Source organism: Osmerus eperlanus, chromosome 25 (genome assembly GCF_963692335.1).
Source record: "Osmerus eperlanus chromosome 25, fOsmEpe2.1, whole genome shotgun sequence".
Classification (NCBI taxonomy): domain Eukaryota; kingdom Metazoa; phylum Chordata; class Actinopteri; order Osmeriformes; family Osmeridae; genus Osmerus; species Osmerus eperlanus.
Window position 1 is genome coordinate 2,560,776 of NC_085042.1, and position 19,145 is coordinate 2,579,920.

The window sequence follows — 19,145 nt, forward strand, 5'->3', positions numbered from 1 at the left end:
GATTCCTCTGGTGACGTACTCAAGACAGAGAATACCAGTATTGGGACAACTGGATACAAATGGATACATGATGGATGTTCTGCTCCAGCCTCATTTGACATTGTAGAATCAGGTTCACCACTGCTCAGGTTAGACTTAATCCAGGCACTGAAAATGGTCATTGTGGGAAACAGAGAAAAACTCAGATCAGAACAGACAGTGAGAGAAATAGTGGTTCCACCCTTGCCTGCCCCTCCAGCTTCACCTCTACCTACCATGGGCTGTGTGAAAAACTTTGTGCAGAAAGTAAAAGTAAGAGATTATGTGAAACCTTGGCAGCAGAAATAGGAGGCTGCCCTTCTCTGTCAGGAAAGCTGTTTCGGCTGAATTAAAACTTCTGCTAGACGCTGACATCATCGAGAAGATAGACCCTTCTCCCTGGGTGTAGCCAATCGTTGTGACTCAACGAAAGAGCTCGGATGTGTACGGACCTCAGGGAGCCCAACAAGGCGGTGGTAACTGATTGTTACCCCATTCCTCACATGGAGGAGCTCTTTTCAGAACTCAGGGGACAAACCATGTTCTCCACCATCGACCTCTCAAATGCTTACTACCAGGTTCCTCTACATGAGGACAGCAGAGACCTGACTGCCTTCATAACCCACGAGGGGCTTTTCAGATACAAGCGAGTTTGTTATGGACTAGCATCTCAGCATTTCAGAAAAGGATGTCCATAGTAACGCAAGGTCTACCTGGAGTTCGTGATGACATCATTGTCAACTCATCTTGCCGTGCTGATCATGAAACTCGCCTGAAAGCGGTACTCTACAGGTTACATGACGCTGGACTACATCTGAATACAGCGAAGTGTAAATACTACCAGAAAAACCTGACCTACCTGGGACACACCATAAGTCTGACTTTAAGGATGCCTGCTTCTCCTGTCCAGGGCTAAGCTGCGTAAGCTGCACGTCTACATGACCAAAGGGTGGCATGCGTCATCCAAAGGCCTGCCGACAGACATGATGCCTTACTACCAAATTAGGAAGGAACTTTCCATGCAAGAGTCACTTATTCTGAGAGAGATCACAGAATAGTGGTGCCAGTAAGATTACGTTCTCACATGGTACACCGAGCACACGAGAGCCACCAAGGCATCGTCCATACAAAACAGAGACTCAGAGACCTGTACTGGTGGCCTAAGATGGATGCACTGGAGCAGTGTGTCATTACCACCTGTGTGTCCTGACAGTTGAATGATAAGACAGCAAAGGCAAAGGGACTTGCACTGGACATTTTGGGCCCATTTGAAAGGGGTCCTGTTGACTGTAAGTTTGCTATTACTATGATGGAGTACTATTCTAAGTGGCCAGAGGTGTGTTTTGCTCCACAATGTACAACAGCTACAGTGATATGTTTCATGAGCACTGTGTTTAGTGAAAAAGGAAACCCCATGGCTGTGGTGACAGATAATAGCCCACAGCTAACATCGTCAGAAATGTCCTCTTTCTTGAAAGAACGAGTTATCGCACACATCAGGACTACAATCTACCATCCGGAAGGAAATTGAGTTGTAGAGAGACTAAACGGTGTAAAGAAAGCATCATCACAGCACAGAGAGAGAACATTCTGTGGAAAACTCACGTCACTGAGTTCCTTCCAGTTTATAGAGCTCCACCACATGCGACCACAGGGACGTCACCCTTCCAGCTCCTGTATGGAAGACAGATCAGAACCAACCTCTCTGTCAAGCCAAAGCTCACCACTGTTCAGGACCAGGAACTAAGAGACAGAGCTGCAAAGAAACAGTTACACATGAAAGAGTACACTGATGCCAAGAGACGTGCTAAGACTCCTAAATTGCACCCAGGAAGTCTTGTGCATGTAAGAAACCCTGTGCATGTCAAGAAAGTTCAGTGAGCCTCATAAAGTGAGCCTCATAAAGTGACACAGTAGAAAGGAGCTCACAGCTATACACTGACGGATGGGAGAACGTGGGATGCTTGGCGCCTGTCTGTGCTGCCAGAGACATTCACTCTTCCAGCAGACGAACAGAGGCGGTTATTCGTCCTCGGGTGTTTCTTTCTATACATAATACATCACAGTTTGCATCTGGTGGCTGTTGTCCCTGTGGGTGACTCCTGTTGTACTGCATGAAGGGAAGGGAATTAGAAATAGCAAGAAAATTGTGCTTGTTGTATTATACTACTATATAACTGGATATAACACATTTATTCTGACATACTATACTTTATAGGATGGTAGTATTCCAGTTGAGATTCAAGTGCCCCATACCAAGTGAGATTTCAAACATAAAAAATATAAACTGTCAGTTGGGGATGTTTAAAGTCCCTCAGATTGAATTGATATCAGTATTTTTACTAGTTATATTGTATCAATACCATTTTTTACTACTGTCATTTAAGAATCATGCACATATGTTCATTCTTTGCATGCTTGCATCGTACACATTTGTGGATCGTACACATTTGTGGATCGTGCAGTTGTGGATCGTGCTGTGCAGTTGTGGATCGTGCTGTGCATTTGTGAATAGTTTTGCTACAATAATGGCCCCATAGAACAAACAGTTGAAGAACATCTGGTCAGCCAAGTGCTCCATGAAATGAGCCTGGGTTTGTCATTGTTAGAACTCACCCTGGTGCATGTTGGTATACAGCTGATGTTTGACTTCTGTCACAGCATCTGTGAACACATTGGTTACTGGCTACTGTGTCATTGTATTCAAGTCAAATGTTATTTGTATAGCCCTTTTTCAAGCAATGTGGCAGAAGGCTTCACACACACCCATAGAACTGCACCTAAACCAACCTAAACCCTCAAGAAAGACAAGGACAAACTCTCAGGGAAACTCAGCAATTCAGTGAGAGTTCCACTCTTCCAGAGGTGGTCGGTGTTGAAGAAGATGTTTGTGATCCCTCCCTAATGATAATCTTCTACAGGCTGTCAGGCTGTCACATCACAGAGGAAGGCTGTGCTTCTCTGGGCTCAGTGCTGAAGTCAACCTCCTTCCTGAGACAACTAGATCTAAGTAACAATGATCTGAAGGATGCCGGCATGAAGCTTCTCTCTGCTGGACTGGGGAACCCACTCTGCAAACTGGAGACACTGAGGTATGTAATCAAATTCACCAGACAACAACTAGTTACACAATATCACACACCACACACTGGCTGCAAGTTTGTGGTTAATTCAAGATACAAGGAGGCCGGCCAAAGAATATTCAGGGCAGGCTAGGGTCATTTCCACAAGGTAGAGTCATTCAGGTACAGGGCGGCTGGCAGGCTCAGTCAGGGTAGTGATGTTACGCTCGAAGCCAAGTCAATTGATACCGACACAAACGTGTCGAGCGTGGCTTCAAATGGGCAAAAAACACGTGATCACCTGTCGAAGCTTCGGACGTCACACGAGCAGCTGACAGTGTCGTGCTACAGTCCAAGACAAACAGCGTTTTATTCAAACGCTGAAGACATCAGAAATCACTCATATTCATAAGTTATAGAGAGTATACATATTTACGGACGCTATAGAATACATTCATTGACAGAGCCAGAGATACAGATAGATTGCCAGAGCTAGATAGACGGAGATATATACAGATGTGAGAGAGTAGGTGCACAAACACATACATCTTTCTCTAGTTTTGCCAGCCTTCAAATGTGGCCATCCCTTTCACGGTTGCAAAAGCATGTTCCAAAACCTTAGCCGCTAGTCTACAATATGAAATCATAAATATTCATTTAGCATATACTTCCACTAAAACAAGGTCAGCAGTTTCAAACTCACTCTTTTAGACTGAAGGGCAGCGCTTTTACCAGAAGGCCATACTGACTTCACATGTGAATAATGCTATCAGAACCTAAAAATAAATGTTATGAATGTAAATGAGCAAAGACGTTACGTTGTTTATAATACAACAACATATATTTTTGACACCTGCACATCGAAACATTTGTCACATAACCTTTATTTATCAAATTGATGACGATTGTGAGACTAACGTCCGAGGACTTGACGTCACTCGATTCCCTCAATCTCTCGATACAGTTGCCATACCATGAACTGACCAGCAGGTGTCCCTATGGAGAAGATGTATCAAACGCTTCAAAAAAACGATACTTTTTTGACACAATTGTTTCAAATAGCTTGTTGCTTCGGAAAGCTTCGTTTCCCCCATCACTAAGTCAGGGCAGGCAGGAGGCCAAGCAGGGAACTAAGAGGCAGAAAAGACTAAAGGAGGTAGAAAAAAACACAAGGAAGGCTTCTGTAGGCTTGACAAACAAAAACTGGTCCCAAGCAGAAAACACAGGGATAAATGCAGGGATAAATGCTTTAAGATTCGTATATGTTTAGTGTTTTGCACCTCCCTGCCACAGTAAATTCCGTGTTTGTATAACATACATTGCGAATAAACCGAATTCTGATTCTGATTCTGATGAGGGTAGGAAGGAAGATGGGAGACACCTGGAGGGGTGGAGACAAACATGACATAGGTGAAACAGATCAGGGTATGACAGGAATCTGTATAAGACAAACTACTCCATGATATTATTGTAGGTTGACCTGGGCAGTATGTTTTGTATTGTTCTGCTAATGTACTGCTTCACTTGTGGTTAACACCCTAACTCTGCAGTAAAGGTTATGGGTCACAAAAGGTGCCTTGTATACTGAGAGACCTGCTCCTGGATGTAGTATGTAATACATTCTTGGAATACTGTACTACTATGTAACTGGATGTACAATGTTCTACATATTAAAGGATGATATTGCATTTAAGATAAAGGGAAAGTTGACCAACCAGGACAAACAGTCATCTGACTGATCAAACCTTCGTGTTTGAGAGGAAAATGATCAGACTGATATTCTTTATTTCTACCTCTAGAGGGTAGTAGTGTTTGTGATCCCTCTCTAATGATAACCTTCTACAGGCTGTCAGGCTGTCACATCACAGAGGAAGGCTGTGCTTCTCTGAGCTCAGCTCTGAAGTCAACCTCCTTCCTGAGACAACTAGATCTAAGTAACAATGATCTGAAGGATGCCGGCATGAAGCTGCTCTCTGCTGGACTGGGGAACCCACTCTGCAAACTGGAGACACTGAGGTATGTATTTATGTTCTACATGAGCCATTAGTAAAGTTACCATCATCAAGTTGGGTATAAACTTAATGCCAAGAATGAGATATGCCTTCTAGTCATCAGTGAGGACTAGTTTGATCAGAAACAGGCAGATTTGCTGCATCTGAAACACTCTAAAACATGCTGTACATAATGATTGGCTTATATTTTATTTCATGTTTTTGTTTATTTTAGACAGAATGAAAATGTTGATGCAACTGTTTCTGAATGTGCAACATGATTGCAGTCTCTTTGGGTAGTGTTAACAATCTGTATGCCCTTGCCCAAAGGGTAATAAAATACAGCTTAATTTAATTTTCAACCTTAAACCTATTTCGCATTGAAACACAACCTGTCATTCATCAAACTTTGTGAACATCTGGGGTTTCCCTCTTCACAGTGGAAATATAATGACTTTAATCTGTGAACACCACTTGTTTTATTACAACACTGAAATGTGCAGTCATGGCTTTCGCAAAAAGAGAAATGGAGGTACTGTCATCTTCAGCACCTTTATAGACTCTGTAACCTAAATCAGTAGCATAATCTCAATTTCTTATTGTGTACGTGTGTGTCTGTGATTGTTGTGATGTATTTTTATGAATGTCAGGGTCACTAGGAAAAGTAAGACATTTGAAGTTAAAAAAACTATTTGAGGTTGTTAAATATAATAGCAGTCATGTTTGACCCTGAAGACAACACAAGGGTTAAGATATACTATTCATCATATTATTGTACATTTACCTGGGCAGTGAGTTTAGCATCTGGCGGCTGTTGTTCCTGTGGTTGACGCCTCTTCCACTACATGAAGGGTTTCAAATTAGGAATGGAAAGAAAAGTGTGCTTGATGTATAATACTACTGTATATACTGTATATATGTATGGAACTGGCTATTCACATTTATTCTGACATACTTTACTTCATAGGATGGTAGTATTCCATCTGAGATGCAGGGAGAGTCAGCCAAATGCCCCATACCGAGTGAGATTTCAAACACATATCTGCTCTCTAAAAAAGGCAAGAAAGAAAGTTGAACACAGAACGTCAGTCTTTTATTGATCCTTTGCACAGATCACAAAAGGTGACATTGACCATTGAATTTCTTGAGGTTGGCCCTGCTAATGCGTCCTAACATTAAAGCAAAAAGAGCACAGAATGCAAACATGACTGTTACAACTTTAAACTAGAATTTTGGAAAGAATATAAAATGTTGAAATAGCCTATATAAAGACATAGGCATGATGGTGTTAAATGATTATCTGTAATCCATGAACAGCATACTAATATAGCAGTTCCTCTTCTCGCAGGGAGTGCAGAGCCAACAGGCAGTCAGGTTATCTAATGACTTAACATAGTTAAATAAATACTGACAGGCATTCTCTCTTATTGAAAAAAAAAAAAAAATCGCTAGATACGTTTTTTGAATACTTTTGGTTAATTTCACTTCCATTTAATTTCCCCTTTAATTTTTTTGAATAACTTCTTATATTGTCCAATAGCCTGAAGTGTTTGATGGCACGCCCTGTCATGTGATCTCTGTCTCTGGATCAGCTAGCCGTGTTGCTAAAAAGAACACTGTTAACTGAAGGCGTCTGAAGGGAACCAGATGTCTATCTGCTCAGAAAATTCTAAGCTAGAGACAAATTTACCATCTGAAAGTTAAAGTCTATTAGTAGCCGGTCCAGAACAAATAAGTTTACTGAGGCTTTTTACAGTAATTTAGAAGCAAATTACCTCAGGTTTACCACAGAACATTATCATCGTATAAACCAGGACGTTTTGTAGCTAATAGGCTACAGAACGACTGAAGTGGGATATTCTTCAGTTGGAATCCAACTCAGTGGAACAAGTTGGGCAGGTAGGCTGATATTTTACCACTTTATATGTATAAATTACGTTTTAGTTGACTGCGGCAGGGTGTGGGGAATGGGAGGTAGTTACAAATAGCCAGAAAGAGGCAGCAGGAGAGGGCTTTGTCGGGAAAGTAGCTGGTCGCTGTTGTTTGTTAGGTTGTCATGACTTCATGAGTGATTAACGTCCTGTCACTGTTCAGTTGTTCATCCTCCTCGATATCGTGATATTTCATACAATTCTGAAGCAGCGGCGGCAATGATGATCTAGTCGAGCTGTCATAGAACTCGGTTTAGAGAGGGAAAGGTCACGTGGCCGTGAACATTGCTTTCTGCAATGGTGGATAGATATGATCCATGTTCTATGTCTCCTACTGCTTAAGAATAGGGGCTATAGACAAGTTTACGCGCCAAATCCCAGGGGCCGCCATAACTCTACACAAATGCATTTCATTTCCGCTGGAAGTGGTTTGCAAAGCGTCTGCCGGTGTAAACACAGCGATGTCGATGCAAGCTTGGGATCACGGTTCCACTACTTTGACATACTTGTCGTTTGACATTTACTACTGGATAAGTTGCCAACGTCGTCGCCATACTTTTAAGTACATTTTAGAGTAGATTTATAGTTATAAAGCTTTTGCCAGTCCATCATTTTGTAGCTTTTAACATGGAGCAAATGCAATGTCAGAAGATGACTTTAGTCGGTGATTCATTAGAACATTTGTTGTCTAGCTCTTCAATCTCTCAGAAAATGTAGGCTAATTATTTGGCTAAAGGATACCACACGTATCAGACAGAAGTTGTTCTATAAATTCGTAGCCCGACATTAAAAACATTTATAGTCGGTTGACTGATCGCGTTGTTGTACCCTGTCAAAGGAATAAACACACAGGAACATCATGAACATTCAATGGTGTTGCCAGTTATCCTGGCAAAACATGTAGCATAATGTTCTTTATTTATTGCCAGGACACGGTCCAAGTAGCCTAGGTATACATAACATTGAAAGCTAATTCGTTTGGAATTTCTAGGCTATTGATGTTACATGTTGATGTTCAGCCTATTGAATTTAACAACTTCAGAAGGACAAGACAGGCAGTACACTGTTATCCTTATTTAAGTGGCTTGTACTGCCTGAAGTGCCTACTTATCTATCTATTCTTCCTATGAACCCGGTTATGACTGCTTTAAACAAGCACCGGTTGGCTACACACCTCATGCCGGGAATTATTATATCCACATATCAATGTATAATTATTAAATCCACTGCAACAATAGGACAAAGGAACACCAACAAAATGTGAATAGCCTACAAACAATAAGCATACTACTGTAGTATAACTGTAACAGGCTAGAGGCGATTCTAGGTTTTAAAACTGGTGGTCGTAGCACTCTATCTAACCACTCGTTCAGGTGCTTTCTTGAGTGTTTGCAACCAACTACCGCACACGTCGTTCCCGAACCACTTTTCTTCATGTTGTAAATTGTATATCATCTTTGTCACTGCGATATCAGTGCTTTGTCGGCACAACGGAGCTAGCTAGAAAAACAAACCCAGCCCGCCAGAACGGAAGTGAATTGCATCGAAGGGAGGAGTTTAGGAAGTAGAGCGGAAACGGCTCATGAAATTGTCTATAGCCCCAACTAATTTGTTGTGTTCATTCAAGTCAAGTGTGGCTTTATGTAGCAGACGTCCTGATGTTCCATAGAACTACTAGCACCAAACTGAACACAAACCTAACCTTCCTGAACTGGGGGGAAAGGTCACTCTGTCTAATGAGAGGGAGGAGCAGCTATGACAGCACCTGCCAAATGAACCCCTCTGAACCCCCCTCACTCTGGAGGCCCAGATGGATTCTGTCACAACATTGATCCTCTTTCTACAGGCTGTCAGGCTGTCTGGTCACAGAGGAAGGCTGTGCTTCTCTGGCCTCAGCTCTGAGGTCCAACCCCTTCCACCTGAGGGAACTGGACCTGAGCTACAATCATCCAGGAGAAAAAGGATTGAAGCTGCTCTCTGCTGGACTGGAGGATCCACACTGCAGACTGGAGAAACTCAAGTAAGGACATGTTTGTGTTTTTATAAACCTCTTCATGTAATGTTGCTTAACACTGAATAGACATCTAAGTATGTTAATATTCCTTGCATTTCATGATTATACAATCACAGACTGCATGTTTATTTAGGACAGTGGGTTAGGAAGAGAGAAGCCCTATATAATCTACAATAGCCTTTAGTGCAATTATGATTATATAGCTACAATCATAATTGTATTTCCTGGGGTCTATTCCAGAAAGTGGGTTGAAGTGGAAACACTGAGTTTGTTAACCCTGAGATGAGGGAAACTCTGGGTTTTCTGATCCAGAAAGAGAGGAAACACAAACTCTGGTTACGTTACCACGGTAACTGATGGTCACTAACCTAACCTGCTTGCTGGCAGCTTTTTAACAAACCATGAATTTCTCCCTCTCTCCTCCCTCATGCCGAGCCTGACGCAACTATCAGACATGGGGTGTCCTTTCCTCATCCAGGGCTCCAGACTAACTTGTTTTACTAGGAGCACTGTAGCCCCTAACTGAACATGTTGGGGGCACAGGCAGAACATGTAGGGGCCTACACCTTAAATTGACCTGCAAAGAAATTATTCACATTTTCCACATTTTAAATGTATTACTGATAATGTGCTGTTGTATTTTAGTTTGCAGTAGGGCTGTGCGATATGACCAAAATCTCATATGCTGATATAGATCCTTTCATATCCCGATAATGATACATAACACAATATGGCACATTTTCTTTCAATTCAATGAATAAATAGTTGATATAAAATGACCACATGGAGAGGTTCTAAATTGCGGCCATTTTGGTTGCATATGTAAGGGAAAAACTTGCCTGGGGCGCAAAATGTGCTAGGACCGCCACTGTGTATAACACATAAGGATGACATGAAATTTCCATGCAGAGCTAACCTGGTGTTTACTGAACATGTCCCTGTTAATCTGTGCTGTGGAGGTTGATGGACCCTCCTCAGGGTTTCCCGCAGCACTTTCCAGTTAAGGCGGCCGCCTAAGCAACACACGCCTGCCACCTTAACTACGTTGTCCAAAACAAAAAGAAAGATGAATGCCGTGTTACTCTGTCCTGTTTGCTCCCTTTCATTCCAAACAGTCCCTTCTCTGCAGAATGCATTAGTCTATTGTACAAACAAACTCTCCCCCCCCCACCCCCCAGAACACATTAGGCTAGACTCTACACCCCCCCCCCCCCCCCCCCCCCGGTCTGACTACAAACCCTACCACCTTAACTAACACATTTTCTGCGGGAAACCCTGCTCCTCCTTGTAATGCCCAGTCATGCTCTGTTATAAAGGAGAGAAATGTGCCAGTTGTTTTACCATTCATTCTTTGTTCTCATCACATCGATGTACATGTCAAACCCATAATTCCACACAAGAACCTCAAAACAATGTACATTGGGGGGAGAACAGTGTAGCTCAGTAGCTACCATACAGTAAGATGTATACCTCTGTAGGTCTTTCTGAATCCCTCTCTGTGGCAGCAGACAACATATCTTTATCATTCTGTGATGAAGAGCATTATGTTCTACTGTACTGTACACATTCTTTGGAATATTGAGAAATGAACCCCCCAAATGAAATCTCCACAAACACACTAACATGTTATGTGGGCACTTGTGTCCTCGGGGGTGATAGGCTTGGATGAGTTCCCTCCAGGGATGCCTTCAGACGCTGGTCGCCCAGCGTTCTGGCTCAGAGCCAGCTCTTCTGCCTCTGTCAGAGGTGGTGCCCTCCTCTGCCTTCTTTCTGTTAGTCTGCTACAAGTCCAATGTTCATATACTGAGCAGGATTAGGTTAAACAACATCTATGTGTTAAAACAGCATTCTCACAAGTTGAGACAGCCACTGAATGATTTGTACTTGGTTTAATCCTGTCAAACATGATTAAAACAATCATGTGTCTGAATCAGAATGGGACAATGACAGACAAGGAATTTACTTCTACTCCGAAAGATACCGACCGAGGCAGCCATTATCGGCGCCCCCTTGAAAATGTCAGCAGAAACATGAGGAGAGGAGAGGAGAGAAAAAGTCAACCCCGAGACTATGCTCCTAGAGGAGTACAGTGTGGGAACAGGAGAAAACACCTCAGCACATAGGCACATACATTGTACAACATTACAGAACTCATGACATGCAAAGGGGGTGGGAAGGCCAAAGCAAAATATGCCCTACCTGTTTGAACTGATTTTATATTTCATTTTCAGCTGCTGCCAAGTGTGTTTTGTGCCCATAGGATTGTTCCACCACTTGTCCAGCTGTAGTAAGACGTGTGGTTAAATGTCAAATAAATAGACTGCATTGAAATGTACTCATTGACCAATTGTCTCTCTTTTGCTGTTGCAGTTGTTGTTTACCTTTCAGAAAATGTTTGCATACTCGCCTGCAGAATTCCTAATTCCAGTGAATTAGAATTAAACAAACTCAGATCAGCTCTTCTGGAACCGATAACTCTGTGCTTCCCATCTCAGGGTTCATCAAGTCAGAGTTCAGGGTTAGGCTCAGAGTTAGTAAAACCTGTTTTCTGGAATACACCTCTGATGATAAACATAGAAACAACATGTTTACTTTAGTCACTTAGCAACAGGTGAGGTGTCATTTCCTCATCATTCCTCTGCTTATCCCTACAGTGTGGATCATGGTGGAGAGTGCAGGATCAAAGCTGGTCTTAGGAAATGTGAGTATTGACTGCTACTTAGTTCTAGTACACAGGGTCATACAGGGACAATACCATTAGTGACTTTGACACTGTCAGAAATGGACACACGTATGTGCCCTCCCTTCACCCTCCCCTCTCTCCCCCTCTCCTGTTCCCCCCCCTCCCTTCCCCTAGCTGGTGTGTGTTTCCTCTCCCCCTCCCTCCTTCCCTCACTCCTCGCTTCCTTCCCTCTCCACTGCCCTACCCTCTCCTCCTCCCACCCCTCCCTTCATCTCCTTCTCCCCTTTCGTCTCTCTCCTCTTCTGAGAGGAGGTCAGGGGGGTGGGGGGAGAGGAGGAGGGGGGGGGGGGTCGGGGTAGAGGAGGTGGGGGGGAGAGAGTTGATAAGGGGGGTGGGGGGGGAGAGGTCAGGGGGCGGGGGGGAGAGAATAGATAATGGGGGTGGGGGGAGAGTCGATAACGGGGGTGGGGGGAGGGAGTAGATAAGGGGGCTGGGGGGAGAGGAGGTGGGGGGGGAGAGGGGGGCGGGGGGGAGAGGGGGGCGGGGGGGAGAGAGTAGATAATGGGGGTGGGGGGAGATTCGATAACGGGGGTGGGGGGAGAGAGCAGATAAGTGGTGTTGGGGGAGAGGAGGTGGGGGGGAGAGAGTAGATAAGGGGGCTGGGGAGAGAGGAGGTCAGGGGGGTGGGGGGGAGAGAATGAAAGGGGGAGGGCAGGAAGAGGGAGACATTCTAATGTGAATGATGATGATCAGTAATATATTGTGTCTTGGTCTCCCCCATCAGATGCCTGTGAGCTCACACTGGACCCAAACACAGCATGCAGAGACCTCTCTCTGTCTGAGGAGAACAGAAAGGTGACATGGAGGAGAAAGAAGCAGCCGTATCCTGATCACCCAGAGAGATTTGATGACTGTGCACAGGTGCTGTGTAGAGAGGGTCTGTCTGGGCGCTGTTACTGGGAGGCAGAGTGGAGTGGAAGATGGGTTGATATAGCAGTGACATATAAAGGAATCAGCAGGAGAGGAGTGGGTGATGACTGTGTGCTTGGATACAATAACAAGTCCTGGAGTCTGAGCTGTGATAACAGTTACTCTGCCAGGCACAATAAGAAGTTCACTGTCATACCTGCCCCCCCCTCCAGCTCCCACAGAGTAGGAGTGTATCTGGACTGGCCGGCCGGCACTCTGTCCTTCTACACAGTCTCCTCTGACACACTGACCCACCTGCACACATTCCACAGCACATTCACTGAGCCCCTCTATCCTGGGTTCTGGGTTGGATTAGTCTCCTCAGTGTCCCTGTGTCAGGTAGAATAGCCCACACACACTCTCACACACTGTGCTCACATAGATGTCATTGAAGATTGAACTGTATACAGTTGTAATTGATATCCCAGAGTGTTTGTAAATATTGGTGTGTGTAGAATGTTTGTTTTGTTTTCATTGTTGACAAACAACATTCCTGTCTTTGATCTCAGTTCCACTGAATGTGATGAACTAAATAGTGTCTTACTGCCTAAATAAGGAGAAATAAAGATGTTTTATACAGGATGATAGAAGACATGCTGTGTGTTCGTTGGTGACCCAGTGCTCCTACACACACGCACACACACATGTACACACACACACACACAATGAAAACACTACATTTAGGACCAGTATTGGGACACTATTACCCACTTGAATATACACTGTGTGTGTCTAGTGTGATCCCCTCTCCCCCTGACCTCCTCTCTACCCACCACCTCCTCTAACTCACTGAGTGATAAAGAGGGGTGTTGGTTATGAGGGGCCGTGAGGGACATTATTCAGAATACCCTCTCACACACACAACTGAAAAGCTCTCTCACACACATATGAAAAGCTCTCACACACACTACTGAAATGCTCTCACACACACTACTGAAAATCTCTCACACATACTAGTGAAATGTGCTCATATACACAACTGAAATGCTCTTGCATGATATTGTGGAATATAACAGTTCAGTGGTGAATACGAGGAAGTCCACACTAGGAAGTGTAATGGTTGTATTTATCGGTCTTCTGAATTAAACCATGACCAGAGATTCCTTGGTGTTGCACCTGGCGCCAGCCACTTTATTTGCCGCCCTACACAATACTACTTCCTGACAACCACGGTAGCCTAGTAATGACATTCAGTACATGACAGGAAGTGCATGTGCTTTTACTGGATTTGAAGTAGTACTTCAACCACAATGCATGATCCTTTGTTTTTCCCATCCAAACTTTATTTTTTGAGGTGAGAGGCAATGAAGAGGATATAGTACTTTTTTTAACTAGTGCTCTGCAATGCATTGAGTCATTGAAAAGTGAGGAGTTGCCACGCGTTGCACACAACACACACGCGTTCAGACACAGCCTACCGAGAGAGAACCCCCAAGTCGATTTCTAAAATCAGCGAGAAATTCAAGGAGATGGACGACATCAAATTAATTCTCGAAGTTGAAAAGCATAGGTAGTCGTATGACCCCCAGCAACAATTTTACAAGGACAACGTAGGCTAGATAAGGATCAATGCTGGGATATAGCCAATGCCATGTTTAAGTACCATGTCAGCGTAAAGGAAAGCTCAGAGTAGCTGAAAAGCTTGGTGACCGGCGCGGAGAAATGCGCGCTGGTGTGAACAGCTTTTGCTCAGTCGTAGCCGATCGTAACCAATCGTGGCGCTGCGCGGCGCTTCGCAGCCAGTGTGTCCCAGGCGTTAGACAGTGTTCTGATTGTCTCCGCTGAGGCCAATATGTTGAGTAACGCCGTTGCTTCGGCTAAATTGCTTGAAAGCTGTTGAGCACATGGTTGAGCTGACATCCTTGTGCACCTTACGTTTCATCTGAGACACCTTACGTTTCATCTGAGGCACCTTACGTTTCATCTGAGACACCTTACGTTTCATCTGAGGCACCTTACGTTTCATCTGAGACACCTTACGATTCATCTGAGACACTTTACGTTTCATCTGAGGCACCATACGTTTCATCTGAGACACCTTACGTTTCAACTGAAACACCTTCCGTTTTAACTGAAATTTTCATACGTGTGTATGAGAGCTTTTCAGTAGTGTGTGTGAGAGCTTTTCAGTAGTGTGTGTGAGAGCTTTTCAGTAGTGTGTATGAGAGCTTTTCAGTAGTGTGTGTGAGAGGGTATTCTGAATAATGTCCCTCACGGCCCTCATAGGGGGGGGGTCTAACTCACTGAGTGATAAAGAGGGGTGTTGGTAGGGGGGGGTCTAACTCACTGTGTGATAAAGAGGGGTGTTGGTAGGGGGGGGGTCTAACTCACTGAGTGATAAAGAGGGGTGTTGGTAGGGGGGGGTCTAACTCACTGTGTGATAAAGAGGGGTGTTGGTAGGGGGGGGTCTAACTCACTGTGTGATAAAGAGGGGTGTTGGTAGGGGGGGGGTCTAACTCACTGAGTGATAAAGAGGGGTGTTGGTAGGGGGGGGTCTAACTCACTGTGTGATAAAGAGGGGTGTTGGTAGGGGGGGGTCTAACTCACTGTGTGATAAAGAGGGGTGTTGGTAGGGGGGGGGTCTAACTCACTGAGTGATAAAGAGGGGTGTTGGTAGGGGGGGGTCTAACTCACTGTGTGATAAAGAGGGGTGTTGGTAGGGGGGGGGTCTAACTCACTGAGTGATAAAGAGGGGTGTTGGGAGGGGGGGGTCTAACTCACTGTGTGATAAAGAGGGGTGTTGGGAGGGGGGGGTCTAACTCACTGAGTGATAAAGAGGGGTGTTGGTAGGGGGGGGGTCTAACTCACTGAGTGATAAAGAGGGGTGTTGGGAGGGGGGGGTCTAACTCACTGAGTGATAAAGAGGGGTGTTGGGAGGGGGGGGTCTAACTCACTGAGTGATAAAGAGGGGTGTTGGGAGGGGGGGGGTCTAACTCACTGTGAGTAACTATTTAGCTAACTAGCTAACTTTAACTCACTACGACCACTGCAGTTGGTCGCCTCGATACACAACAAACTATGTCAAACCGATAACATAAAGATGTGTTTTATGGCAAAAAAGCGTTCATTAACATACCTGTATATAATTGTGTTCAACTTTACTTGTGTTTAGCTTTGATGAAGTGTTCGCTGCGAATACGTGTATATTTGGACGGCTGCTGTTTGCCCTCCCCGGAGACAGAGCTAGCGTTACGTTTAATGTCATAAATCCACAATCACCTCCTCTCTGGGTTTTCTTTATGGGACTGAATTCTATAGAAACAGCCCAGGCTTGTCTCCTCTTCCATTACTGCATCCGATAGAACAACAACTTTTTGGCAACACAAAAGCAACAGACTCAGTAAATGTCTGACTTTATAATGTATATAATAACTTTCTTATGGTTGCCGGGCAGCGGAAAGTCTTTTTTGCCCTCCAAGGGGGCGTGTCCCTTGAAACGTGACGTCACGTGAAAACTATGAATATGATGTGCAGAAGTCTAAAACAGTGTACATGCACTTGAGCCAGATCCAGGGCGTTACTCTCACTGACACACTGGAAGTGAGGGACCTCTGAGACTGAAGATCCAGAATGTCCTCTCCACACCACTGGGGGGCGACATTCCTCAGAGGCTGAGAGCAGCAAGAGAGCCAGACAGAGACATGCAGCTGTGGAGGAACCTGAGCAGAGAAGAAGAGCTCCAGTCACAGCCCCGCTCTGCTGAGCCACCAGAGCCTCTCTCTGTGTTGAGGAGACACTCGTCATGGTGGACAAACACAGGGGTTCCCAGAGACAGAGCCCAGGTACTTGAGAGGCTCCCCTCTGCACATCAGGCCGTTCATCACTCCCTAGCCAAGAGGGATGGAGCACACTAGTTCATGGGATTGATGAACTTGGTTGAAGGCTGTGTGCAAGTGAGAAAGTGTGTTGTTTTGTTGTGTGTGTGTGTGGACTTGTGGCATCAGTATTGTTATGATTCTCCTCTGCTTTAATATGAAACAGTCATGCAGTCAGCCCCCATGACCAGACACTGTTACCATGTCTGTATACAGGTCACATGACCAGACACTGTTACCATGTCTGTATACAGGTCACATGACCAGACACTGTTACCATGTCTGTATACAGGTCACATGACCACACACTGTTACCATGTCTGTATACAGAGCAGCTTGATCAGTTAACAATACAATTGAATCCACATTGTCTCCAGACCAGCTGTCTCATCTTCCCCAGGTGACAAGAACTCTCCCAGGTCACCCAGACTTCCCGTCCCTAGACTTCACGTCTCCTAGTTAGGTGTCATAAAACTACAGGTGGCATCTCTGCCAAATGGGTTGAATCAACTGTCACTGTATTAAGCTTCTTAACAAACTTTTAGACTTCCCTTAAAACACATTCCTCATATAAAACACACATATTATAACTGTATTCCAAAATTTCCATGACAATGTCACAATAACACAATCAAGCTAACCATTCCTGAACAGTGTCATATATTCATTGATAGTTTGATTGTGTCAGTACAACAGTGCCATAGATCTCATCTATAGCACTGATAATAGGAGATACTAAACCTAGTATTTATCCTAGTACCAAGGGAATTGTGATCTGATTGGCTTAGAAAGACACTAGACAGTCTAGAACAAAAGATTCACTGATGGCCTACATTTCACATTATATGATTTAGAAATACCTCAGGAAGACCACATGATGCCTCAGTATACATTAGACAGGATAGTTTTGGGAATATTTCACAAGTACAATCCAGCTTAGTAAAATCAGCTTCTCAGGCAGGTTCATTTTTCACATTGGTTACTGGCTACTGTGTCATTGTGTTCAAGTCAAATGTTATTTGTATAGCTCTTTTTCAAGCAATGTCGCAGAGGACTTCACACACACCCATAGAACTTCACCTAAACCAACCTAAACCCTCAAGAAAGACAAGGACAAACTCTCAGGGAAACTCATAGTTAAAACATTTAAGAAAGCTTGGTAGGAGCAATTCAGTGAGAGTTCCACTCTTCCAGAGGTGGTCGGTGTTGAAGAAGAGGTGCAGACCATAAGCAAAGCATAATCATGCATCAAGAGTAGAGATAACAATAAAAAGTGTTTGTGATCCCTCCCTAATGATACTCTTCTACAGGCTCTCAGTCTGTCACATCACAGAGGAAGGCTGTGCTTCTCTGGGCTCAGTGCTGAAGTCAACCTCCTTCCTGAGACAACTAGATCTAAGTAACAATGATCTGAAGGATGCCGGCATGAATCTGCTCTCTGCTGGACTGGGGAACCCACTCTGCAAACTGGAGACACTGAGGTCTGTATTTATGTTCTACATGAGCCATTAGTAAAGTTATAATTGTACAATGTATTTGTGTGGTTGATTTAGACAACAGAGTTGAGTCTCAAGTTGGGTATAAACTTCATGCCAAGAATGAGATATGCCTTCTAGTCATCAGTGAGGACTAGTTTGATAAGAAACAGGCAGATTTGCTGCATCTGAAACAGTCTAAAACATGCTGTACATAATGATTGGCATATATTTTATTTCATGTTTGTGTTTATTTTAGACAGAATGAAAATGTTGATGCAACTGTTTCTGAATGTGCAACATGATTTCAGTCTCTTTGGGTAGTGTTAACAATCTGTATGCCCTTGCCCAAAGGGTAATAAAATACAGCTTAATTTAATTTTCAAACTTAAATCTATTTCGCATTGAAACACAACCTGTCATTCATCAACCCTTGTGAACATCTGGGGTTTCCCTCTTCACAGTGGAAATATTTTGACTTTAATCTGTGGACACCACTTGTTTTATTACAACACTGAAATGTGCATTCATGGCTTTCGCAAAGAGAGAAATGGAGGTACTGTCATCTTCAGCACCTTGATAGACTCTGTAACCGAAATCAGGAGCAAACATAATCTCAATTTCCCATTGTGTACGTGTGTGTCTGTGGTTGTTGTAATGTTTTGTTATTTAACCTTTTACGAATGCTAGGGTCACTAGGAAAAGTAAGAAATTTGAAGTTGAAAAAACCCAAAATGTTATAATACTAATCCTGTTTGACCCTGAAGACAACACAAGTGTTAAGATATACTATTCATCATATTATTGTACATTTACAATAATAAACACAGAATTTACTGTTGCATGAAGGTGCATACAATAAACATATATGGATCTTAATTTAAAAAATTGAAAACTTTGAATGCATAAATAAAATACTAAGTCTTATACTAAGCTAAACAATATACTAAAGAGCTAAACAATGAGATATAAAATAGATATCAATATAGAATATAAAGTACAAGATAAGATACAAAATGATGGAAAATTACTGCGTGAAATCTTCTTGATTAGACTTAAAAAGGAGGATTAGCCTCATACGTATATATTTCTATCATAGAAAGCCCTAGTACTTCTCTTCAATATGGTATAAACAGTTCAGGTGTATGATTTAACAAGAAAATGAATGTAATATGAAAATGCATATG

The 19,145-nt window shown here is 43.5% G+C and overlaps 1 protein-coding gene across 3 annotated transcripts in view; it reads left to right on the forward strand.

Annotated features, from left to right (window-relative positions):
• The window catches only part of LOC134011953 (NACHT, LRR and PYD domains-containing protein 12-like), a 67,166-nt gene that overhangs the window by 18,131 nt on the left and 29,890 nt on the right, over window positions 1-19,145 (forward strand). For 2 of the 3 annotated variants that reach the window (XM_062451521.1, XM_062451522.1), the window contains 3 exons: window positions 2,940-3,110; window positions 4,926-5,096; window positions 17,794-17,964. In XM_062451521.1, the coding sequence (XP_062307505.1) occupies window positions 2,940-3,110; window positions 4,926-5,096; window positions 17,794-17,964 (513 nt within the window). Of the gene's footprint in view, window positions 1-2,939; window positions 3,111-4,925; window positions 5,097-8,848; window positions 9,023-11,670; window positions 11,718-12,483; window positions 13,251-17,793; window positions 17,965-19,145 lie in introns of those variants that run through there. The other variant, XM_062451523.1, reaches the window with a different exon arrangement.